This window comes from Symphalangus syndactylus, chromosome 18 (assembly GCF_028878055.3).
Source record: "Symphalangus syndactylus isolate Jambi chromosome 18, NHGRI_mSymSyn1-v2.1_pri, whole genome shotgun sequence".
Classification (NCBI taxonomy): domain Eukaryota; kingdom Metazoa; phylum Chordata; class Mammalia; order Primates; family Hylobatidae; genus Symphalangus; species Symphalangus syndactylus.
The window spans coordinates 91,495,143-91,522,310 of NC_072440.2; the positions used below are offsets into that span (position 1 = coordinate 91,495,143).

At 39.1% G+C, this 27,168-nt stretch overlaps 1 protein-coding gene across 6 annotated transcripts in view; it reads left to right on the forward strand.

The window, feature by feature from the left end:
• Positions 1–27,168, forward strand: part of LDAH (lipid droplet associated hydrolase) — a 132,240-nt gene that overhangs the window by 25,173 nt on the left and 79,899 nt on the right. For 4 of the 6 annotated variants that reach the window (XM_055251519.2, XM_063622768.1, XM_063622770.1 and 1 more), the window contains 2 exons: positions 69–212; positions 15,416–15,585. In XM_055251519.2, the coding sequence (XP_055107494.1) occupies positions 69–212; positions 15,416–15,585 (314 nt within the window). The remainder of the gene's footprint in view (positions 1–68; positions 213–15,415; positions 15,586–27,168) is intronic. The other 2 variants (XM_055251521.2, XM_055251522.2) reach the window with 1 other exon arrangement.

Sequence of the window (27,168 nt, forward strand, 5' to 3'; positions counted from 1 at the left end):
TAGCCTGCGTGTCATCTTATGCCTGTTTATTACTTTGATTAATCTAAGGTCTGTGTTTCTTTTTTTAGGTAACCCAGGTTTTTCTGCCTTTTATGTGCCATTTGCAAAGGCTTTATACTCTTTGACAAACAGACGCTTTCCAGTTTGGACTATCAGTCATGCTGGGCATGCGTTGGCTCCCAAAGACAAGAAGATTCTTACAACATCAGAGGGTATGTCCGTGTTAATATCTACTTTCCTTTACAGTGAGTGGAGGGTCATGTTTCTAGCAAGCCTGCTAAGGTTAAGAGTTACACCAGTGGAAACTTCTGCTTGTGGCATTAGGCCCATGGTGCCATATTTCGGTAAACTTAGGATTTTTAGAGACATTTTAACTCTTCAGGTAATTTTCTGTAAGAATATGGGTAGATAAAACAATCTATGACTTGTCTTCTTTGTTTACCAATTAGTAATCAACTGTGTGTTTTTTGATCATGTATTATTTTTCCAGGGTTGTTCTAGCAGGAATGGTAGGGAAAAAGCAGTCCCCAACCATTTTGGCACCTGGGAACCAGTTTTATGGAAAACAGTTTTTCCACAGACTGGGGAGGGGTGGATGGTTTCGGGATGAAACTGTTCCACCTCAGATTATCAGGTGTGCAACCTAGATCTTGCATGCACAGTTCACAATAGGGTACTCCTATGAGAATTTAATGCTGCCGCTGATCTGACAGGAGGCAGAGCTCAGGCGGTAATGCTCACTCGCCCATCGCACACCTTCATCTGTGTGGCCGGGTTCCTGACAGGCCACAGACAGGGGTTGGGAACCCCTTTTATAAATCTTTACTTTAAAGAAGGTTTTCCTCTCATATTTAGAGAATAACTAAGGGATAAACCGTGGCCTGCTAATCATATAGACACCTAACGGGTAAACAAAGGAGAAAACACAGTTTGGGTTAAGGAGAGACTTTGTGGAGTAGGCGTGTGTCTTAGTCAGTTTGGGCTGCTATAGCAAAATACCATAGACTAAGTAGCTTTTAAAAATGATTTCTCATAGTTTCTTGAGACTGGACGTCCAGTCCAGTCTGCACTGGCAGATTCCATGTCTGACGAAAACCTACTTCCCGATTCACAGATGGCATTCTTGCTGTCCTCTCATGGTGGACAGAGGAGGCAAGCTCTCTTGGGACTCTAGTGGGCTCTATCCTCATGACCCCATCTAATCCTAATTACTTCCCAAAGACTCCCCTCCACCTCTTAATAGCATTTGGGCATAGGGTTTCACCTATGGATTTGGGGGCCATATAAGCATTCAGACCATTACAATTGGTTTTGACAATTGAATAAGATTTGGATTTAGGGCATGGAGGTGGGTGCAGAGGTACAACAAATAGAAGGAGTAGCACAGAAGGGAGCAAGATTTAGTAGGGTTGTTACTGCTAAGCAGGGCCAGTTTGAGAGGGACTTTGAGAGCTGGAGAAAGAGCCAGGACTCCATGCTGGAAGGCTTCTAAATGGAAGAAGTAATACCATGCAGATGCAAGCTACCTCCTTTAAATCTGTGAGAATTCTGGCATGTTCACTGTTCCAAAAAATAAAAAATGAGAGAAAAAATAACAAATATAAGTTTATAAAACATAAACATAACTTTATAAAAGTACAGCATATTCAAGAGTTGAGGGACAATTTCAAAAGGTGTAACATGTGGAATGCTCTCTAGGCATTCCATTCAAGGGCGTTTTGTCCTAGGGAGTTTCCTTTAGTTAATTTGAGGTGAGATCAAGGTGGCTGTGACTTCATTGCCCAGTTTGCTTCTGGTTCTTGTGCGTCTCTCTGGTGGTATGAGCATCTTTTTGTGTTTATTAAGCTTCTCAGTTTTAAAGATATTTTACAATAAAGTTACATTTTACATCTATAGTCTTCATTACTATATATGCATGATTATTTTAGACATTGATGTACAAGGTTGAACATACAAAAGCCTGTACTCTTTGAAGGCTAGTTTTGATTATATTTATTTCTAATTGTATTCTCTGACCTCAGCCTATGATCCTCATATCAGATACAATTTTTTGTTTCTATTTTAAAATTTGATTATGGTGGCAATAAATATGGTTGCATATGTGAACTCTTCTGAATACTTTCTGAAAAACATTAGTTTACTAATCTGTTATTAATTTGTGTAAATGTTGCACATCAGATAAACAGTATCAATTTATCTAGTTTTATCTAATTGTTAACCTTGTATTTTGCAGCTGACTGTTTCACTGCAGGAAGTATGTTGTGTAATTTTCTATTTATTTTCTAAATGGATTACCTTCCTTTATTGTATTTTTATATTAAAAAGTTATATGTGCTTATTAAACAATTTAGTATGGAAAACTGAATAAGAAAATAAAAAATCAGTGTCCTAGAAGTTAAAGGTTGAAAAGAAATACTAAAACTTCATAATGTTTTAATTATGCTTAAACATTTTCAACCTAAAGCCTAACGTTAGCACCTTGGCACTAAGAGATGAGATTTTTCAATGAATAATACTTTGTGTAATAGCTCAGATATTTTCTAGGCTGAAGTAAGCATCTAGGAATAGCAGCACCAGGGACTATATTTTTAGTGCTTTTTCCCCATGACAATATCATGATGAAGTATGTATCTTAAATGTTAGTGAAGTAGTTACATTTAGATTTTCAGGGTATTTTTTTTCAACATCTATTTGCTTATTACCTGTTCAAAACTTGTATTTGGCATATGTTATACATTAAGAAAATATTTAGCATAGAATTTTTTTTTAAATAAATAGTGGACTTCCAGTTTCAGCTCTGACATGTAGAACTTGGAATTTGTCACTTCTCTCCTCACAATAAGAAAAATGCTGAGGCGGAGTGTGGTGTCTCATGCCTGTAATCCCAGCACTTTGGGAGGCCAAGGCAGGTGGATCACGTAAGGCCAGGAATTTGAGACCAGCTTGGCCAACATGGCAAAACTGCATCTCTACTAAAAGTACAAAAATTATCCAGGCATGGTGGTGCTTGCCTGTAATCCCAACTACTCGGGAGACTGAGACATGAGAATTGCTTGAATCTGGGAGGCAGAGGTTGCAGTGAGCCGAGATTGTGCCACTGCACTCCAGCCTAGCTGAAAGAGTGAGACTCTGTCTCAAAAAAGAAAGAAAAAAAGAAAAGAAAAAAGTTGAACAAAACTAAAAATTATTTTTCTTAGACCTTTCAGAGAATTGAGGTCACAGGACAAATTGTCACCTAAAATCTGGAGAGACAAGGAAATACAATGAAGATCAGCTTATCTGAAGCAGAAGACAGTAGTGCCATTTATGTAGAATACATAAATGGTGATTTTGATGAATTGCTGGGGGTAAAGTACAGACTATTTTAAGAGTAACAAACTTCTGCAAGCCTATTCTTGGGGGACTTCTTCACTTTCATAGGTATTACTTCTAGGAACCTTATCAGATTCTTTTGTGAAACTTTGAGAAATGTCCCCTATGGTTTTTTGTTAGGAGTGGAAGAGAAGTAAGCATTTTGCAGTATGCCCAGAATATTCTCAATAACATGGCTTACTTTCCAAGGGAAAAAGAGTTCCAGAGCTTTATCCAACCTGGGGGAAGGGCAGTTAGCCAACTCTGTCTTCCCCTAGCCTTCCTGTCTCACATGCTGGAGGAGAAAAAAAGATGACAAAAACTTTTGAAGATCACAGCACAGGCATTCAGGCCCACTGAAAGACTGAGGTTTAATCATTACATTATAGGATGCTTCCCTCCTCATTTTACCACCATGTCTACAGGCCTCTACTTAATAATAGTTCATTATAACTATAGGAGCTACAAGACACAAACTCTATTTAAGAAGGAGTTCTTAGGGAAAACCAAAGGCAATGGAGGAAAAAAAAAACAAGAACATTAGAAGAAACTGAAGTTTCTGATACCTGTAGCTACAGAAAACATTAAGCATAGCCCTGGCCAGGCGTGGTGGCTCATGCCTGTAATCCCAGCACTTTGGGAGGCTGAGGCGAGCGGATCGCTTGAGGTCAGGAGTGCTTGACCAGCCTGGCCAACGTGATGAAACCCCATCTCTACTAAAAATACAAAAATTAGCCAGGCATGGTGGTGCAAGCCTGTACTCCCAGCTACTCAGGAGGTTGAGGCAGGAGAATTGCTTGAACCCGGGAGGCAGAGGTTGCAGTGAGCCAAGATAGTGCCACAGCACTCCAGCCTGGGCGACAGAGTGAGACCCTATCTTAAAAAACAAACAAACAAAAAAAGCATAGCCCAGCTTCTAGCCACATTAACATATAGCCTCACATAAAAGATCTGTTTACCTCATTCCTATTACTCAATACATCATGTCCAGCTTTAAGCAAAAAATAAAATTAGAAGGCATTGTAAAAGGCAAGAAAAAACAGTCTGAAGAGACAAAGCAAGCATCAGAACCAAAGTCAGATATATACTAACTACCAGTTTTAGAAACATCGGGAATTTAAAGTAACCATGATTACTACGTTGAGGACTCTAATGGAAGAAGTAGCATGCAAGAACAGATGGGTAATGCAAGCAGTCAGTAGGGAACTCTTAAGAAAGAATCAAAAGGAAATATTAGAAAACACCGTAACAAAAATGAAAAATGCCTTTGATGGACTCACCAGCAGGCTGGATGCAGCTGAGGAAAGAATCAGTGGGCTGGAAAAATAGGTTAATAGAAACTTTCCTAACTGAAATGCAAAGAGAAAAAAATAATTTATGAAAGTACAGCACATCCAAGAGTTGTGGGACAATTTCAAAAGGTGTAACATATGCATAATTGGAATACCAGATCAAGAAGAAAGAGAAAATGGAGAAGATAAGAGTTGAAGTACTTAACGCCAGATGACAAAACACAGGTTTAGGAATCTCAGAGCACACTAAGCAGGGTCAATACTAAGGCTCAACATCTACATATGTCATACTTAAGTTGCAGAAAACCAAAGACAAAATCTTGAAAATAGGCAGAGGAAAAAGTACCTTACCTGTAGAAGAACGAAGATGAGAATTACAGGGAACTTCTTGTCAGAAACCATTCAACAAAGAGGAGAATGGAGTGAAATATTTAGTGTCGAATGAAAAATAACACTTACCTGGATTTCTCTATCTAGTGAAATCATCCTTCAGAAGTAAAGGAGAAGTAAAGACTTTTTCAGACCAACAGCAGCTGAGGAAATTAGTTGCTGGAAACATTCTGTGCAAGAAATATTAAAAGAAGTTCTTTAGGGGAAGGGAAAGCGATAGAGATTAGAAACTCAAATCTGTATAAAGAAGAGCATGAGAGAAGGAATAAAGGTTTAAAAAGTTTATTTTTCTTCTTCCAAATTGATCTGGTAGATAGTTGTTTATTCAAAGTAATAAAAGTAACAGTATGTTGGGTAATTACAACATGGGTAAATGAAATGAATGTCAATCATGTTATAAGGGATGGAAGAGAGGAATTGGGAATACTCAGTTGTAACATACCTGGACTAAAGGTGAAGTGGTATAGTGTTACTTCAGATGAACTTGGTTTTGTTTGTTTGTTTGTTTTGAGGCAGGGTCTCCCTCTCTCGCCCAGGCTGGAGTACATTGGTACAATCTTGGCCCACTGCAGCCTCAACCCGCCAGGCTCAGGTGATCCTCCCACCTCAGCCTCCCAAGTAGCTGGGACTACAGACGCATGCCACTACACCTGGCTAATTTTTGGATTTTTAGTAGATGCAGAGTTTCACCATATTGCGCAGGCTGGTCTTGGAACTCCTGGGCTCAAGCAGTCTGCCCGCCTCAGCTTCCCAAAGTGCTGGGATTACAGGCATGAGCCACTGTGCCCAGCCAAAAAAAAATTTTTTTAGTAAGTATAATTATTATGAGAAGAAGAGAGAATGTTAGATCATTTAAAATGCTCAATTAAAGCTAGGAATAGAGTAGGATTTTAAAAAGAAAGAACAAGTATAACAAAGAAGAAACATTTATAAATACGATAGCTATTAATTCAACTATGTCAGTAATCACTTTATTTATTTATTTAGAGACACAGTCTCACTCTGTCACCCAGGCTGGAGTGCAGTGGTGCCATCGAGACTAACTGTAGCCTGAAACTCCCAGGCTTAAGTGATCATCCCACCTCAGCCTCCTGAGTAGCTGAGACCACAAGTGTGTGCCAGCATGCCTGGCTAATTTTTGTATTTTTTTATAGGGACAGGGTTTTGCCATGTTGCCTGGGCTGGTCTTGAACTCCTGGGCTCAAGTGATCTACCTGCCCTGGCCTCCTGAAATGCTAGGATTACAGGCATGAGCCACCATGCCCAGCCTCAGTAATCACTTTAAATGTGAATGGTCTAAATATACCAATTAAAATACACAGATTGTTGGAGTGGTAGGGGGAGATCCAACTATATGTTGTCTACAAGAAACCACTTTAGGACCAGGCACAGTTATACACGCCCATAATTCCAGCACTTTGGGAGGACGAGGTCAACAGATTGCTTGAGCCCAAGAGTTTGAGACCAGCCTGGGCAACATGGTGAAACTCCATCTCTACAGAAAAATACAAAAATTAGTCAGGCGTGCTGGCCTGCACCTGTGGTTCAGCCTACTCACGAGGCTGAGGTGGGCAGATCACTTGAACTCGGGAGGTTGAGGCTGCAGTGAGCCGAGATCATGCCACTGCATGTCTGGGTGACAGAGTGAGACCTTGTCTTTAAAACAAACAAACATTTTAAAACAAACAAAAACTTAAATATAAAGACACAGATATGTCGCAAGTAAAGGGATATACAGAGATATACCATGGTAGCACTAGTCAAAAGAAAGCTGGAGTAGCTATTTTAATTTTAGACAAAGCAGGCTTCAGAAAAAGGAAAATGTCAGGGATAAAGAGGAGCATTACATAATAATAGCACCAGTTCTTCAAGGAAACATAACAATCCTTAACAAATATGTACCTAACAACAAAGGTCAGAATGCAGGAGGCAAAACTGATAGACTGCACTGTTCTAAGTGGAAACGTCAGCAATCCTTTTTCTGTAATTAATAGATCCAGCAAACAGAAAGACAGTAAAGATATAGTTGAACTGAATTGCACCTTCAGTCAACTTTATTTAATTGACATTTATAGACTACTTCATCTAACAACATAGTCTTCTCAAGCACACATGGAGCATTCACCAAGATAGACTACATTCTGGGCCATAAAACATACGTTAACAAACTTAAAAGAGTATAAATTATATGCTCTTAGACCACAGTGGAATTAAACTAGAAATCAACAACAGAAACATAGCTATGAAATCCCAATATATTTAGAAGTTAAACAACACACTTTTAAATAACACATGGGTCAGTGAAGTCTCAAGAGTAACATAAAAATACTTTGAACAAAATAAAAGTGAAAATACAACTTATAAAAATTTGTATGATATAGCAAAACTAGTACTTAGAAGGAAATTTATAGCATTGACTGCATATATTAGAAAAGAAGGAAGATCTAAAGTCAGTTACCTAACTTTCTGCCTTTAGGACACTGGAGAAAGAACAATTTAAGCCTAAAGCAAAGAGAAGAAAAGATGATAAAAATGGGAACACAAATCAATGAAGTTGAAAACAAGAAATTATTAGAAAAAAATCAACAAACCAAAAGCTAGTTATTTAAAAGACTAATAAAATTAATAAACCCGTAGTCAGGCTAACCAAGGGGGGAAAAAGAGAAGACGCAAATTACAAGTATTCAGAAAGAAAAGAAGATTCATTGCTGCTGATCTCTTAGATAATAAAAGGACAATAAACTTAACTTAGCTAAAATGGACCAATTTGTTGAAAGATACAACCTCCCAAAACTCACACAAGGAAAAATAGATAATCGGAATAGACTGTATCTGTTAAAGAAATTAAACCACCAAAGCTGAATAAGGACAAAACAAGAAAAGTGTAGGTCAGTATCCTTGAGGGACATACATGCAAAAATTCTCAACAGAATACCAGCAAACTGAAGTCAACATCACATTAAAAGGATATGGTCATGATCAAGTGAGCTATCTTAAGTCATACTAAAGACAGAAGCGAACATTTGAAGAGACCATGAATGGCAACTTTTAAAGTTGAAAACAGACTCAGAGAATCACCCTTGATCGGGTGTTCTCAAACTTTGGCATGCATCAAAATCACCTGGAGGGTTTATTAAAACACAGGTGGCTACCTCTGAGTTGTTGATTTAGTAGATCTGGGGTGGGACCTGAGAATTTGCGTTTCTAACAAGTTCCCAGGTAATATTGGTGCTGCTGGTCCTGGGACCACATTTTCAGACCCACTGCCCTAGATATTCACCAATAAACACTGATAAGGAAAACCAGTAGAAAATATCATCATGTGTCTGAATTTTTAGGAAACAGCTTTAATTCTTATTTTAAATTGACATCTTATTATTTATAACTTTACTTTGAATATGTTTATCACTACTTGGCCTGCTTGTGTGCTATTGAGTTAATAACTTAGTAATTGGAGTCTGGGTTCTTTGCTACCTAATGAGAATAGTGCCATCTAGAGGCATTAGCCCAAAGGGCCACCATAGGGCCAAAGGAAGCTGTGGTTTCTGGAGAGGGTGAAAGGGCAACTCATTATCATCAAGGACTTATTGACAACCTACTAGGTTATTAACTGTCGTGCTACAAGGGTATACAAAGAGTTAGAATTGCTTGCCAGTCTCCACCTTTTAGGTTCGTGACTTTCTGTATCTGAGTAGCTCAAAAGTTCTGTGAAGGCTAAGTAGGGCTCTGGGCCTTGGACCAGCCCCTGTGTTCGGCTAGAACAGTTCTGCTCTCATCTGTTGTACACATTGGAGGTTATGTTTGCAAATGTATGCTATAGTGGCTTTGGATAGGCAGCACAGATATATTATTTGCTGTCCAAGATTGTCCTAAGGTACTGGTTTTCTGGCATACAAAATAATGGCGTGAAAAATATGTAATCATTGAGAAAAAGGGCATAAGCTATAACCACACATCAAATGTTGAAAGTATGTTTTGCTTCATATTAGCGCATGTTAAAATTATGAACAGTTGGAAATAATATTCTAGTAGACCACATTATCACAATCATAAGTTGAATATAATTGGAAGAACAGATGTTCACCAATGTCAGAAGGGGATGATTCGAGGGGAAAAAAAAAAGTGTGAAAAGAAAATTTGAGGAGTTGGGAGTATAAACTGTTTTCTGGATTTGATTTGCTATAGAGTCAGCATACATGATGGGAAATTCATTATCAACTATTTCAAGTCATTGTTTAGAAAGTATGAAATGAAAGCTAGAAATCATGCTGGTTTCGTTTTAGCAGATAAAAACATTACCTAAAAAAGTTACACAATCTTGCAACTAATGATGAATTTGAGTCATGCTTATCCAAAGAAACAATAAACTACTCTCACTGCAGTCCCCCAAATAGGAAGAAAGAGAGAAAATCCAGTAGAGCTTTCTCTCTTGCCAGGACTGGGAGTGGTAGGGCAACAAGGAGGTAAGATGGAATGACTAGATGAGCCCAAGGCAGGAACAACCAATCAATCAACTCTCAGGGCTCACAGTCCCTAGAATTGAAAGCACGTAAATCTGTGGGTCTGAAGAGCAAAAAACCAAAGTGCAGAGCAAGAGAAGAAGTTAGGAATCAAGCAAATTGTTAAGAGTCCCAGGGCAGACAGAAGTAGAGAGAGTGAGCATTGCAGTTAACGTCCATAACACAGACCAGATTGTGCGCTCCTGTCTTGGCAATCTATAGGTATCTTCTCACTGATCACAGAACCGAGTCCAGACTCCTTGGTGTGAAGTTCAGTTTCCTACTTCATCTATACCCAACTTTCCTTTTTAACCTTATGCTTCACCTTTCTGTATAACCACACATAGCCACAGAACTCATGGCTTTTTCCAAGTAACAGCCATGGAAACATGGCTGTTTCCAAAATAACACTTTACAATAAAAAGTAACACACTTTTTATGCCTTTTTCTTTTATTGTTTGCTAAGTCTATAACATTATGTTCTCCTTGCTGAATCTCTCTCCTGTTTCCTGCTAAGGACTGTTGAAGTCCTTAGCAGATAATTGGTTTTAGTGAAGTGGAAAGCATAATTTGATGACTGTGGTTTTCACCATCTGTTTGGAGAATAATAATTAAAAATTATTTTATAAAACATATGCTTGGGGTTTACAAATTTTGAAATTTGTTTTCTAAATAAGATAGCAGTGTTAAATAGAATAATTATCTCCCATCCCCCTCACTGTGATGCATACTTTAAGAGCTAACAGAGTTGTACCCGTGTTTAGATACAGGGAGCTTACAGAATACTTAGGGAGGGAGCTGGGAATTGATGAGAGTGTACTCTCATTTCAGCCTAGTAACCTCAGGACAGTTGTGAAAGGAAGGCCTTATGGATCGATGAACTAGATAAGCATACAGAATTAGGGACCACAGTTCTCATTGAGCCAATTCGCTGGTATTCAGTACGAACCCAGAACATCTTTGGGGGCTTCTGTATTCCATGTGAGAAAGAAATGAATGGTGATTTTCCCTACAAAATAGGTGTAAGATATCTAGGAACAACAGCATGTCAATGCATTCTTTTTTTTTTTTAATTTATTTTGAGAAATTTTTAAAAACGTAGAAAAATAGTTATATAACAATCAAAGATTCTATTACTCACAATTGACAGTTAACATTGCCATATTTACATAAATATTTTTGTTAACAAAATAAGTGAAATAAAACAATACAGAAAAAGTTTTGTTTTTTGTATCCCATCTCTAGTTCTATCATGAATTTAGAGTAAATATTTCATGTCTCTTTTTATATTTGTAGTTATATATATTTATATATATGTATAGCATGGTGAACAACATAAGATTTTTTTGTGTATTTGAAAGAAATTAAGGAGGAAACATTTTAAATTTTATTTCTTCTTAAAAAAAAAAGGAATACATGTGCAGAATGTACAGGTTTGTTACATAGGTATACGTATGCCATGGTGGTTTGCTGCACCTATTGACCTGTCCTCTAAGTTCCCTCCCCTCACCCCCTACCCCCCAACGGCCCTAGTATGTGTTGTTCCCCTCTCTGTGTCCATGTGTTCTCAATGTTCAACTCCCACTTATGGGTGAGAACATGCTTCACAAGGAAACTATATTTTCATCTTGATCAAAGAATTCTTTAAAATATGAAATATTATTCTTAGCCTTTCAATTTTTACATGTAAGTTGTTTAATTAAAGTTATTAAGATACAGCTTTGGAGTAATGACTAGGGGCAGGATGGAAGAGTTCAGTAGCTGAGCAAATTCTGGTGTGAGATGTAGTTACTGTCTGCAGACTCAGTCCTACCAAAGGCATGTGTAGTGCTAATCTCCAGTCTTGTCTGTTCTTTGGTCAGAGATGACCTATAAATACTGTTTGTATGAAAATAAATAGTTGAACTTATATGTTTATATTCAGTATATAGCCATATATATATGAATGGCAGTTAAATATATAGTTAAATTTAAACTGTTTTGCTTGGATTCAGATACATAGTTAAATGTATACATTTATAGTAATATACAGGTAATAAAGAATATCTTCTAGTTATTTATCTTGGGTAGAGTGGGAAAAGGTACAGTACTTTTTATGAATCAAAGGGCCATTACCCTTCTATTGTGATCCAATAAACTGTGTTCTTTTCTCACGCAAATGCTTGAGATACTTAACTTTGGCATTTAATAATTGTGTTTTTATCTACGTCTGTTTCCTGTTAGTAGATTATGATCTCCTGAAAGGCAAAGGTAGTATATTTTATTTGTGTCTGTACTTTCAATAATACCAAAGGCCAATTAGTCACTGTTTTCTGTCAGAGTAGTCAATTCAGTTCATGTAAAATGAAGAAAATAATAATCATCAGATTTATCTGTGTTCTGAGGCTGTAAGGGAATTTAAAATTGAAAGCAATTTTAATGACTGCTTAATAACTTTAATAACTGGAGCAGCAAATTTGAACGATTAGACAAAAAGTTAATGTGAAGTACTGATATTATTTAATTTCTCTACTAACTATTTCAGAACAAGTTGTGGGTACCTTTTGAAATAAACTCTAGAACCGTTAGGTGAGCTGTGAAGTGATATCTAATAGAGATGGGTCTAAGAAATAGGCTCAGGTTCTAAGAGAAAATTGTTAATATGATATTGGGGCTGGGGTTACAGATTAACAGCATCTCAAGGCAGAAGAATTTTTCTTAGTACAGAACAAATGGAGTTTCTTATGTCTTCCTCTTTCTACATAGATAAAATAACAGTCTGATCTCTCTTTCTTTCCCCCACAATTTATTGGTAACAATATGGTGGATTGGATTGTCATCCACCAATTTAGAAACAGATTATGTTCCAAATGTGCTTCGTTGATTATAACTTGGAGTACATTTTCCTTATAGAAAGAATGGTATAAATGATTTCCATATTAGCATTCTTCTGGTTTTGATACAATTGAATGTAAATTTTTCTGCATTTTTTGGAGAGTAAGTTAATAATTACTAGCATTTTCTCAGAATATATGACTATTAAAATAATAGGAATGAAAATATATAATATTTTCATATAAAAGTATATAGTCTTTTAACCTTTCGTTTTCTGCTAGTAAAATAATATCTAGAATTTTATTTACTAGTAAAATGAAAAAAGATAGGCTGAGAGTGGTGGCTTACGCCTGTAATCCCAGCACTTTGGGAGGCTGAGGTGGGTGGATCGCCTGAGGTCAGAAGTTTGAGACCAGCCTGGCTAACATGGTGAAACCTCATCTCTACAAAAATTCACCAGGCCTGGTGGTGCACGCCTGTAATCCCAGCTACTTGGGAGTCATGAGAATTGCTTGAACCCGGGAGGCGGAGGTTGCAGTGAGCTGAGATTGTGCCACTGCATTCCAGCCTGGGCGACAGAGTGGGACTCCATCTCAAAAATAAATAAATAAAAATAAATTTTAAAAGATAGCACATTTAAATTTTCATTCATTGTTCATTTTTAGAAAGTACTTTCCCCATTAATCTTACCACTTCGGCAAACACTAACAAGTACTGTGTTCTTCTTGAAAATCTACTGAGTAGTTCCCAGAGGTAAAGCCAGATCTACCTCTGAAATATTCTGATTTATAATGTCCTTTAAAGTTTATCTGAAATACAATGTTTTAGGACCTTATTTATGATGTCAGTGAAATTTTAGAATATTTAGCCCATTTTCTTTCTCTTTGCTCTAACCATGTAAATGTTCTTGGTATATATTGGAGGAGGACTTAAATAACAGGAATTGAAATGATGGCAATCATAGCTTTTATTTATCTGCTTATGCCAGACACTTAAACAACAGCCATTGGGGGCTAGCATTATTATCTCTATTTTGTGCATGAGGAAACTGAAGCCTAGGTTAAAGGATTTGCTCAAGTCACACAGTTAGGGAGATGCTGAGCTGAGATTTAAACCCAGATTTATCTCATCTCCAGAGCCTGTTTATCTTTGTACTGCACCTACTGTCCCAACAGAAGGAAAACTTGGATATTTCCAAATGCTGCATATTTTGAAAAAGAACTTGGGATGCAAATATTAACATTATTGTGGTTTTTTCATATCAAAGAATGATATGATCACTTTTGGGTAGAGTGATTAGAGAAGCAGGGTATAAACTATTCAAACCTAAATATAATATTTCGTGCATAAAAAGGTGGATTTGGAGCCTTTAGAAGTCCTACCAATGTCAGATTCCAGATTCTCTCTCTTCCCAGTTCTGTTGCATGCTGAACTTCCTTGTTAAGTGGAGAATGAATTGTAAGCTGACCTGGGAAAAAGAGTGAGAGCATAACATGTTTAACATGGGAGATTAATAGTACTATGGAAATAGGGAAGTAAGCCTCATTGAGTCAAGAAAAAGCTTTTCAATAACTGTATGCTGGACTTTGGGGAGCAGTGATAAGCAAGACCTGAATTGTAAACTAGGAGTGAATTAGGAGTAGTTTAGTGAGATAAATAAACAGGGATGTTGTGGAAACTGAAAAGAGAGCCACTTTACTCCTCACATAATGAATCATAAAAAGGTCTCTCAGAGGAGATAACGCTTGTTTCAAGTTTGTAGGATAAACAGGACTTAGACTAAAAGGGGAGATGAGCACACACACACACAAAAAACCATATACAAACAAAACAGAAGAGTAGTTTTTCTGAGTTTGGGGTGCCTCTTGAATGAGCCATACCGATTATAATTCCCATCAATGCCTTGCAAGTCGTGAGAGCAAGAAATTCAGTGTTCAGTCACTCAAATTTTAGGAAACAGTTGACTGTCTTGTGATATTTTGAACTATTACACCCTGTCATTGGATTATGTATATGTTCATAGGGAAAACCTATTCAAGTTTTCTACACTCATAGACTATTAGAGTGGCCAGTATCCTCAGAGATCATCTAGTCAGTTCCAGTTTTCATTCAGCCATAACATTTGCTGTGTACTAGTCACAGGACACAGATGAAAAGATGGACGTTGTCTTCAAGGAACTCACAGCCTAGGAGGAAATAAACATACAAACAGACAATGCACAAGCTTGATAAAGTGCTATAATAAAAGAGGTACTGATTAAGCACAGAAGAGAGCTCATTAATTTTTCTTGAGGATTAGCTAGGTAAAGTTTTAATTAGGTCTTGAAGAACCTAGAAAAGCAGTTCATTTGTGACACAGAGGGAGGATATTTCAGGTCAGGACTGCTGGTTATTTAAAAGGGACAGTTTTTAACATTTCTACCTAAGTTTTTCAGTCTGGATTCTTTAAATAAATAAAGATTATCTAAAATAATTAAGTCATATCATGGATTTTCTTAGTTGTCTATTAGTAATATAAATTAGCCTAAGCAGCTGGTTCTCAATGTGTGGAACTGGGACCCAGTGCATCAACATCTCCTGGAGACTTGGAAATGCAACTTCTCAGGCCCCAGCCTAGACCTACTGAAACAGAAACCCTGGGGTGTGGAGCCCAGCAATATGTTTTAACAAGCCTTCAAGGGGATTCTGATGTATGCTCAAGTTTGAGAACCACTGGCCTAAGCTAACAGTAATACACAGAATTATTGAAAGTTCATGGACTTTGAGGATTTGGAGACCTGAATTTGAATCTCACCTCTCCCACTTAATAAGTTTGTGACTATTAATCTGTCACCTAATATCTATGAGCATTGGGATTTTCACCTATCAGGTGAAGGTTATAATGTTTCCTTCCCAAAATTGTTGTGAAAATTGGTTAATATAATGAATGCCTAATATTATCACTGGCACACTGTAGGCTTTTGATAAATGTTAACTGCTTTTTATCATGATTGTTATCTTTTTCTTGATCTTTTTTCAGTGATTACTTTTACTTACTTAATGAAAACATGCGCATATTTTTGCTTTTAGATTCAAACGCTCAAGAAATTAAGGACATTTATGGACTAAATGGACAAATAGAGCACAAACTAGCTTTCCTGAGAACTCATGTGCCAAAGGACTTGAAACTTGTGCTCATTGGCCATTCGATAGGCAGCTATTTCACACTTCAGATGCTGAAGCGAGTCCCTGAGCTCCCGGTAAGTAGGTCTCCAGAGGTAACTGTGGGTGCTGGACTGTGTGCCTGCACAGATCCTCCTCACCCTTCCTATGTTCTTTTGTCTCTTGTTCAGTTGATAAATAGAACAGAGAGAGGGATATTTGCTTTCTGCCTTTATCCTTATCTCCATATTACGATGGGCTTATGTGAATGTATGTTCATAATGTTTCAGAGAATAATGCTGAGGGAGATAGGAAGTTTCTGAAAGAATGCCTTTGAATCTAGGGTTATCGGAGTTCTTATGTTACACATTACTTGCTGTTTTTTATAAAGAAATATTTGTCTAGGTAAGACCTAGACAAGAATCTGTCTTTTGTGGGAAGGTATTTTGTAAATATTCTTGCCTTTTTCAGAAGGAAGAAATGTATCATCATCATCATCATCACTGATAGGCAAACAGCTGTCTTTATGGAACACTACATCTTTATTAAGTCATAAGTTCAGATTCTTACCTATTCTGTGTCTTGGCGGCCTTTTTGAGACACATATTCACAAATACTCACAAATATTTGTTGGATACCACTATGTGCCAGATATTAAGTGAGGCGCTAGAGACGCAAAGACCTATTTAAAGTACCCAGGAAAGCAAGTGAACTATAAGAGATATAAAACAAAACAAAAAAATTGTACTTTCACTAACATATACCATTAAAATAACTCACTGAATGGATGCAATTCACAAGATAATTCATTTCTTTATTCAACAAACATATATTAAGCTCTTTCCATGTGTCAGATCCTGGGCTATGTTTTAAGGACATCCCAGTGAGTAAGACAGTCTTTGAAGTAGGAGAGCCTGGAGTCTGCTTGAGGAGACAGTCTAACCAATAGATGTGATACCTGCTGTCTTGTTTAAGTTCAGGGGGTGTGGGAGCATGGAGTGCTGGTAAACCTAGTAATCTGAAGCCAAGATAGGATGTGATCGCTTCGTGGCCACTTTGTGCTAGGTTTTTAACTGTTTCTCACTCCATGGGATAAAATATCTTCAGTGGGGTCTCAGAGCTCACTAAGCACTCGCTCCTTTTCTTGCCAGCTTCACCTGCTTACTTCTTATTCATAATTGCCCTTAGGAAATGTACAACTGTAGCCACCCTTGCTGTGGTTTTTAATACTAAATGGAGGTTTTAAATTATTATTGGGTATAAGAAAATGTGTTTTTCGTTTCTAAGTGTGAATTCAATAAATTCAAGATTGTACTCTGTTCTCTGTATTATTGTCTACTGTGTTGGGTGTTTTTTCCCTAAATAAGGTGTCTTAATCAGAATGCAGGCTTTATTTTTGCTTTTAGCATTTTGCACAGCTTCTAATCTCTTTTGTGCCTTTGAAGTCTCCTCTAGTACTATGTCATGTGGTTGCCATCTTTATGGTGTCCACCTCTGCCTCTTAGTGGTTCTACTTGCACAGCTGTTGTGAGTTCTGGCACTAGAACCAGGACACCTAGGTTCCAATATTTATTGTCATTTTTTTAGTCTGTCTGATCTTAGACAAGTTATTGAGTCTCTACTTCAGTTTTGAGTCTCAACCTCAGTTTCCTCATTTGTAAAATGGTGATAATAATATGCTCTTCAAAGGATTTTTGTGAGGAATTATATAAAGCATCAAGAATGATATCTGGAACTTTTAACTTTCCAAATAAGTATTAGCTATTATTATTATTAGGGAAATAACTCTAGAGTCATTGTCTCAGTCATTAGGTTAACTATTGTATTAGGTACCTATTGCTGTGTATCAAATTGCCCGAAAACTTAGCAGTGTAAAACAATACACATTTCTTCACTCGTAGTTTCTGGTCAGAAGTCTGGCCACAGCTTAGCTGGATTCTCTGCTTCAGGGTCTCTCCCCAGATTTTAACCAACATGTCTTCCAGGGCTGCAGTCTTATCTGAAGGCTTTAGTTGAGATGGATCTGCATCCAGGCTCACTCTTGTGGTTTTTGACAGGATCCCATTCCTTGAGAGTTGTTGGACAGAGGGCCTTCATTCAGCAGTGGCAGTTGGGTGGAGGCCACCTTCTTTAACATGTCGGCCTGTCTAGCTTACTTCATCGGAGCACGCCTGAAAGAAGAGCCAAGGAGACAGCCTGCTAGCAGATGAAAGTCACAGGCTGTAACCCAGTTACAAAGTGACATCCCATCACATTTCCTGTATTCTTGTTAGAATCAAGTCACTAGGTCTAGCCCACACTCAAGGGGAGGTAATTACACAAGGGCATGAATACTAGGAGGTGAAGGTCATCGGGAGCTGTGTCAGAGCTGCGTACCCCACCATTCTAAAATTAGGATTTCACTTGTGTGTTGTGCAGTCAAGAACATGGACATAGGATGTACATAAATTGTTGCATTTATTTACTGGTATAGGCAATGACTTGGACGTGTCAAATAAAATGTAGCAAACTGACATGAAATGTAATTATTTGTTGTTAGTTGTTCCAGGTGTCTTAAACACTTTAAAAACATTAAAAAGGATACTTGCATATTTGAAATAATAGCGTTACTGTTCTATAAACATAGGAAAGAAAATATTCATTTGGGAGCCCATCACAGGCTATTATTAACTTAATCACAGATCTGCTTTGATTTTTGTGTTTGCTCCAGATCTGTTCTGCATGTGATGTGTGGTTTCTCTTTTGTGTGTTTGAAAATGATTGTTCAACACGTTGTCTTGAACCTTTCTCTCTTTTTGGACTCATATTCACAATGTCTGTTGGGAAAGAAGTAGAATGCATCTCAAGGTTAATGTGCTTTCTTATAGCTTTTTCAGCATCATAACTTTCTAATTATTGTCCTGCCTTCAAGTGTCCTTGCTTTTGCAGGAATAGTGGTGAAAAGGGGAAACAAAGATGAAACGTGAGCTTAACCTACTTTATTTGTGGAGACACAACTCAAACTGATTATAGAGTCTTCAGAAAGACATGTGAAGCTGTGTTTTATCTTCTTAAAAAGGGTGTAGGCTAGAAAATAATGTGTGCAATAAATTGTCCCAAAGGTCACCTCTTTTGGAGGGTAGGAGGGGCAGTGAACATCTGTATGATTTTTAAATTATTATTCAGAAGCTTTATCTGGTTTCAATTAACTACATTGTTGAAATTCCCTACCCCATCCCCAGCCCGCATTAAACACCTGGGTCAGTGAATATTGGTGGTGTGATCCCTGCCAAAGTGTTGAAAGTTCAGTGTCTCTGGGCTACTCTAAGACACCGCAGCGCCTGCATGCCTGAAGTTAGCATGACATGCTCCATTTAAGATGCATTTGACAAATACGTTTGTGTAAGCCAGAATGTTACAATCCTTAATCATTTTGCCAAAAATAAGTTAGCTATTATGTTTTATAACATATGAAGTGTGATAATAAGAAACTTGTGTTTCCATCTCTTCTGTTATTTTTTACTGGAATATTTGACTCTTGTAAGATTTTGAGGACATATGTGTAGTTTAGTAGCTAGCTGGTTTATTTAGTTTTATTTTGGTTCAGCTTTTTGCAATATTTTCATAACTAATTATAGGCAACTTGGTCTTAAATCATTTTAAGAGACTTATTGTATATGTCAGATATATTGTCTGACCTGTATTTTAATATACTAAAAAAAAGGTGCCCCTTTAAAAAAAATCTGGTATTTAAAGTTATTTGTTTAAACAAATTCCATACATAGAATTAGAGATATTCTTCATATATTTTGAAAGTAATGCTCAGTATAGGAAATTTAAAGAGAAATTTTAGCAAATAGGTAATTGGAAGACTGTTAAATAGTAGCTATCATGACTTACAATAATAAACATAATTGAAAGTAATGCTCAGTATAGGAAATTTAAAGAGAAATTTTAGCAAATAGGTAATTGGAAGACTGTTAAATAGTAGCTGTCATGACTTACAATAATAAACATAATTATAAGCATAATTATGCTCATAAACAGCATAATTGTTTTTAGATTGATGGAATCTTAGAACTGAGATAGGCTTTAGAGACAATCTGGCCCCATCTTTCATTTTATCAATGGGAAGTGAGAGAAAGGTCCCTTGCCAGGATTCAGCCTTGGCTCTGCCTGACTCTGGGGTGGGGCATACTGGTATTAGCTGTGAGTATAAAAAGAATCCAAGAAGGTATTGATGGCTCCTTCAACCTGTGGATGATAGCAGAGCCTATAGCTATTACAGTATGCCCTGCAGTGTACACAACTGCTAGGTTCGTGTGACTCATTGTGTTGGTGCTCCAAGAGTAGGAAACCCCGTGATTGCTCTAGCAATTTCAGGATTGTGTGTTGGGGTGGGGGGAGAATAATACAGAAGCAAAAATGTAGTAATTTTATCTCCACTGTTAAAAATGTGTCACCTGATTTTGCCAGTAAATCTTTTTCATAAAGTTCAAGTTTGGGAGTTGAGTTGAAAGCCCTTGATTCTTCACTGAGTCTTGGGGTGAACTTCAATTAATATAACTTTAATTTTCCTCTAAGAATTTATATAACCTTTAATGATAACATGTTCTTCTCTTCGAGGGATATCAGATCCTTCACAAACTTAATTTTTTATATTATTTGGCCTTCTTGTGTACAATAACGTAGAGTTTCCTTTGTCTGTCTGGTTGGCAAAAATGTCTTCTCTCTGAGTGAAATTTCTGGATTACTTAAACTCACTCTCTTAAGTACCAGACTGTTTTATCCAACTGAATAAAAATTTGTCTAAAATATATTACTTACTTATCTGCCTTCAGCAATGCATATTGACTATAGAGGAATTTTTTCTTAGTGATTTAAGGGCAGTGGTAATAACACTATTATTTTGATAGTGTTATGCTAGAATAAAATGTAATCAAAAGGAATGTGCCTGTGTCCTGAAATTTCTTAGGTGATAATGCTTTTTCATTTTTTTAAAAAAAATGTTTCATGTATGTCTATTTTAGTTTTTCTATCTCCTCTCTCAGTGTTAAGTATCTCTTCTCTTCCTTACTTGTAATTTATTGCTACTAATTTGCTATGGGCAGAGAAAACCAATAACTACATTAGAATTTTTTTCAGTAGGAATGTACAGGTCCTAAATAGATAAAGGAGTAAAATCGACAGCAGTAAATGTGCGGGCATTGTTATCACTCAGCCTTCTTTTCTCTTCTTTTGAGATCCTCAAAAAGGATGTTTTGGGGCATTTTAAGTACTCAAAATTTTAGAGACTCAACATACAACCACAGCTGAGAAGCTTACAAAACTTTACTAAAAGAATTAGAATAACATGTTAGATCATGTATGTTTTGATTCAGGAATATACCTCATCCACACTAAGGAAAAAATAGCTTCAATGTTCTCCAACAATGAGATTATTGAGACTGTGGTTTACTTACACTATTCTACTGAGCCTTCATGTCTGCTGTCAAAGTAAGACATGCTTGTAAGAAGCATTCATATTATGTCACTCAGCTGTGTTTAACAGTTGAGATAATCTGGAGGGAGGGAGAAAAATAGGAAATAACTCAATTGTCATAGTAAATTTTGTCAGAATCCTATCCCTAGATTCAAGTGACAAGTGACAAGACATGGAAGGCAAAATGAGGCAGTACTGTAAGGCTCAGAAAGTTTTGTGGAGAGGGATGTCTTCTACCTGGGAAGCTCAGAAAAAGCTTCCTGGAAGAGCTTCAGGGCCACTGAAGGACGAGTTGTATCTGGAAGCAGAGGATTTTAGATGGTGGCTAGGGGGTACTGTGCATTCTAGGCAAGGGAGACAGCATGAAGAGAAATGGTTTTCATCACTGGGCACAGGGAGAGGGCAGTGGGTGGTGTGACTGGGTTGCGGCAGAGTGTGCATGGAGGGGTCAATCGGGCATGAGATTCAAGGTTGATAGAGATGGACAAAAAACTGGGCTAGGGAGCATGGGCTCATTTTCTGGACAGTAGAAAGCCATTGAAGGATCTCTGATGATAGCAGTCATGCATCAGGTAAATTAATCTCTCAGAGAAAAGGAAAATGAGATGGAGATAGAAAAATTGCAGTACAAAAAGTGAACATCCAGGTGACAGGAAAGTTTACTAGTCCAAGTAAGAAATAATAAAGACAGTGTAAGGGATAAAATTGCCCAGGGAGATTGTTGAGAAAAGAGAGAGGTCATAGATGTATATCAGCGGAATGATTTCATTTGCCATAAAGGAGTGTTACAGGATCTTTGGGGTGTTGCTGTTCTGCCAAAAAACCTGTGGTTGGTGGAACCTTTGCCTGAGTTTTGCTCGGGCCCACTGGGCTCATTCCACCCACTCTGCCTGACAGGCTATGCTCAGCTCATGCTGCCGGCCTGGATCCTATGCCTCCAAGGGAGACTAGAGTCAGGCGTGGAGTGATGAGGGGTGTGTGTGAGCGAGTATGGGGTCCAGCCACTGCACAGTCAGACATGCTGGCTGCTGCCATGGGGCAGGCAGCTCCAGGTGCCAGCATGGGTGCCAGCTCTCTGTGAGGCTGCAGCTGGACCAGGCACATCGTAAGCAGCTTCCCCGGCTGGCACCAGGGAATGCGGTGGCACCCAGAAGCTTAGAGACACCAGGAACCACAAAGCCCCAAAGAGGGAGTCACAGCTCTGGCTCAGGGAGCTCCCAGGTCTGGGCTCCCTGACGTGCTGCAGATTTTCTCTCCTTCTCTTCACTTGCAACATGGCGAGCAGGGGGCATGTTTCAGCTCTGTTTGTGTTACAGCAGCTCTTTTAGCCTCGCCACTCATCAGGTCCTGAGTTCTTGTCCTGTGACCAGGAAGAATGAGGTTTGCAGACATGCAGAGGGTAAGCAAGACAGAGAGGAGCTTTACTGAGCAATAAAACAGCTCAGAGAAGACCCGCAGTGGACAGCTCCTCTATGTAGCCAGGGTGTCCCAATGGGTGTTCAGCTCCTAGCAGAGAGGGTAGCTCCTCTCTGCAGCTGGTCGTCCCGACAAGTGTTTAGCTATCAGCAGAGAGGGTAGCTCCTCTCTGCAGCTGGTCATCCCATCCTGCAGCTCTCAGCAGAGAGGAGGCCCTACAGTAGGTGGCTCCTCTGTGCAGGCGGGTCATCCCTTTGTCTGGATCTCTTGGCAGAGATAGTAGCTCCTTTCTGCAGCAGGTCGTCCCATTGTCTGTGTCCTCTGCTCTGCTCTGGCTGAGCCCAGGGCTTTTACAGGCCTCAGAGAGGAGGAAGTGCCCACTGATTGATCCATGGGCAGCCAGGGGTAGGCCCAGAAAGGGCACCACAAGTCCCCTACTCTGGTCGCTGGGACTGGCAGCCTGGCCCCTAGCCTTCAAACCCTCCCTGGCCTGCAGGTGGGGCCTCACCAGAGACCCTACCCCTTCTGCCCAGTGGCCCATCTGCCTCCTGCCAGCATCTAAGGCACCGAGGTTGCTTGTGCCAAGGGGCACCTGCAGGCCAGTGCCGAGCCGCCCTCAACACAGCCCCTCAATTTCCCCTCATGCTTGTCGCACCCAAAGTCCAGAGGGGGCTGAGGTGGCATGTCAGTGCTCCTCAAGTGTGCGCACATCCAGCCGGGCTGTGACAGTGCCCAGGCTTGGCCCCAACCCTACTCCAAGATCAGAGCAGGCACCAGGAGCAGGGAGAAGTCAGGGAGTGGGAGCAGGCCTCTCCAAGCCTTCAAGGGCAAGAGAGGGGGGCCTTCCCAGGGGGCACAGAGAGGCCTGGGTCCACAGCCTTGACTTGTGCTGCTGCCTGCTTCTGGCTCTAGTGGCTCCATGGAGCATGAAGCCCAGCTGCACCCCCTCACAGCCTGGGGCAGGGGCTCTAGGTACTTGCTGGGCCTAGGCCAGTGTCAGGGTAGGGGCGACATCTCCATGAGCTCCCCCAGTGGCCCTGGCATTCAGGGGCAGCTGGGAGCTCCCCCTTGCCCAGATTGTGGCCCTGCCCAGTGCGCACCTCTAGGAATGGATTGCAGGCCCTGGCCTGGCCGTCAGGAGTGTCAGGCCTGGTGGTCACCCTGATGCAGGGCAGACCCTGGGGACAGAGCCCTGGGCGGCCCTGCGCAGAGCCCCCTGCTGAGGTGCAGGAACCCTGCACCGCTGGCCGGTCCCCGAAGCAGGCGTCACAGTCAGCTGCCTCGGGGACATGGGGCACAAGGGACCCACCACCGCCATTGCTGCTCCTGTAGCCACTCCTGCTGCCACTGTCCATGCCTCCCCTCTGTGGACAGCCCCCTGCTGCCATCAGGAGGGGGAAGAGGTGGAAGTCACAGAAAGAGGCAGAAGATATAATAATTTTCCAAACTATTGGCTGCAATCCATTAGTGGATCCCAAAATCACTTCAGTGGGTTGCAACCAGTGGATCAGTCAAGACAGAGTAGACTGTGCTACAATGTCAGTAACACAATGTCAGTGGCTTTTAACAACAAAGGTTTGTTTCTTGCTCATGATACAAATCCTTTGAGGGTAGACTGCCCCTATGAAGATCTCTCTATGCAAGCTTTCTCCAGAATCCAGATTGATGGAGTAGCTCTGTCTGGAATATTCAAGTCCCATGGCAGAGGATATAAAGTGAATAGTGAACCACACCTACATTTTAAAACCTCTGCCTGGAAGTGAAAATTTTCACTCCTCAAATTTTATTGGACAGAGCAAATCATATGACCAAGTCAGCCATCAATGAGGCTGTGAAGTACAATCATCCCTAGAGAATGGAAGCATATGTTTGTGACCAGTGAAACAGTGTTTTTAAACAATGTATAATAAAATCGAGTAAAATAGAATAGAATAAAAATATGTTACAGTAAAGGCATGTATTATGAAACGTTTGTTTCACTTTGTGTGTGTGTTGATAACATAGTAGATTATAATGTCGAATGTATATCTTACTGTGAGTTAAGGTAAAAAAAAAAAAAAAAAAAGTTTAAAAACCATTCATCTGGGCTAGAGTACACCACAGCAGCTAAGAACAGAGCAAGAATGTCAAGAAACGGGTAGATATATGGAGGATTACAGATGGCCACAGATTTTTTGGTCATTCCTCTCAAGAAATGAAACCTGTTTCCCTTCCCCTTTAAATTTAGGCCGAGCATGTGACTTATTTTCACCAATAAGATACAGTGGAAGTAATGTACTTCTGGCAGCTTCAAGTCCAGGCCTTAAGAGGACTGGGATCTTCTATTTCCTCCCTCTCAGAAGCCAGCTGCTGTGTAAGAAGGCCGACTGCCCTGAGACCACGAGGCTGAGAGAAGCCCAAGCTAGCTACGTAGGAGGATCATGAGGCACCAGGCCTGAGTGAAACCTTCTAGGGTCTTCCAGCCCATCTCAGCCCAGCCCATCCACCACTGAATGCAGCCAAATGAGTGACCCCAACCCACACCACATGGAGCAAAAGAACCATCCAACTGAGCACTATTTGAACTCCTGACCCACAGAATTGTGAGAAAGCAAAATCATCGTGATTTTAAACCGTAAGTCTAGAGATGCTGTGTTATATAGCAGTAGATAATTTAAACAAGGTAACAGGGTTGAATGTAACAAATGTTGAAGGCTTTAGGCTTCTGGAGTAAAAGGTTCTTGATGTCCTTGAAGATAGACTTTTTAGTGAAATAATGGGACAAGGGGGTTGCAGGAAGTTAGGTAATAAATGGACAGTGATTCCACTGGCCGGTGAAGGAGAAGAACACATAATAATTTAAGGAAGAAGCTGGTCAAGGGAACTTTTTTTCCTGTAAGTAGGGGAGAATTTAACATGTGCTGAGGGGAACAGCCTAAGCATAGAGAGATGTCGAAAATGAAAGACAAATAGGAACTTTTGTTGGAACAGGTTTCTTTCCATTTGCCTTTTAGTCTACATACTTGAAAACTTGGAAAATGGAATTTTTCTTAATATTTATGTCTTTGCAAAAGTGGTTTACCCCTTCCCTGGGGTGTAGGGGGAACATATATTAGATATTTGGTTCTCCTTTTCCATCTAGAAAAAGTCTAGCTCAATTTTTAAAATTGATGTTATTGTCATTACTAACAGTGATTATACCTAACATTCATTTGAAATTTATAAAACATGTTCACATGTAACAAGGTATTTTAACAATCTGATTTTTCCCATCTTAAAGATGAGACTGAAGTGCCAAGGAGCCATGTGTCCAACCCATATGTCAACTAGTAGAAAGTAGCAGAGCTGGGACTCTGTATTCTGTTTTCTAACTTTCCCGTTATCTGTTTTCTAGGTGAGTTAATTAGAGAGGTGGTGATTACAGATGGTTAGACTAAGTTGCTTTCACAGATCACCAAACTATTTGGCCTAAACTTAAGATTTCTATTTTTGCTTTTTTAATATTTGAGTTCTTCAAATACAGAGTGTTTTAGTAGGAAGCAGGTGAATGCATTGGGAGGAGTTCAGAGAGAACTGAGAAATGACAGCATGTGTGAGTGTTCTGGAGCATAGGAGATACAGAGACTGTTGAGGCGTGGGCCAAGGGCAGAAATTAAACTGAAAAGATAGTAAATCAGAGTCCTAGAATTGAGCTGGGAACAGAAGGAGTATGAAGGAAATTGGAGGATTCTGCAAACATAGTGCATAGTAGTTTGACAATTACGTCTATGTGACCCATTAATAAATCCTGCTGCGTGAAAAACACAGGCTTAGACAATCAGCACCTAACTACTCTGATTTCTGAAAGATTTTCCATTTCAGAAAACCGTAAGTCTCTTACTCTAAGTTTGTATTGTAGATGATGAAATGCTATTTTTCCAATCACTTATGCATTTATTTAAGTATCTATGTATCTGCATATTTGTGTGCACACACACATTATCTTTTCTGAATTACCCAGAATACCTTGCTAAAAACTGACACATGGACAGTTTCAACTTTTCAACTTCAGCCATTTTTAGTTATCTGTGTATTTTTTTAAATCCTGAAATTGCTTTCAAAGTGGAAAAATTGTGTGGGCTTTTTTCATCTTTTCATAACTCAAAAACGACTTAATATGTTTTTCTCAAACTTTGCAAAAAAAAATCACCTTTGGGCTGAAACCAAGCATGGAAAATTTCACCACAAAGGGCTAATTTTTTGGAAAGCTGCAAGAAAGTGAAAACAGGGGTTTATAATAGAACATTCTTCATGCATGTTAATACTTAGTACTTTATCTAATGCATTTCATCTGAGAATTTCTGAACACTTCAGATTTAAATATTGAGCCATTTTAATATTTGTGTACCAATGATATATTGTCAGATATCGAAAAGTTCCCCCATCCTCTCAGATGTCTAATAGCTTGGGAATTAGTGAGATGTGTTTAAAATGACAGGTAGGGCAAATGAAGTTAAGTGGCTGCTAGCCAGAGAAAGCCATATATTTACTGCCCAACACATTTTATCACTACCTCTTCTTGGCCCAGGAGTACTGTAGTTGTAAGTAAAATATAATAGATGACACTGGGCACAATTTGAATAAGCCAACATGTCTCAAAGTAGTATCAACAGCACCTGTGATCTTGTTAGAAATGCAAAGTCTTCCCCCTCTTCACCCCAAGGGGTGGGGCTCACCAACCAGCATTTAACTAGCACTGCAGGTGATTCTGATACATGCTTAAGTTTGAGAACCACCTACCTAAGCTTGGAACAGAACGCATTGAAATGCTGTGGACAGTTAAATC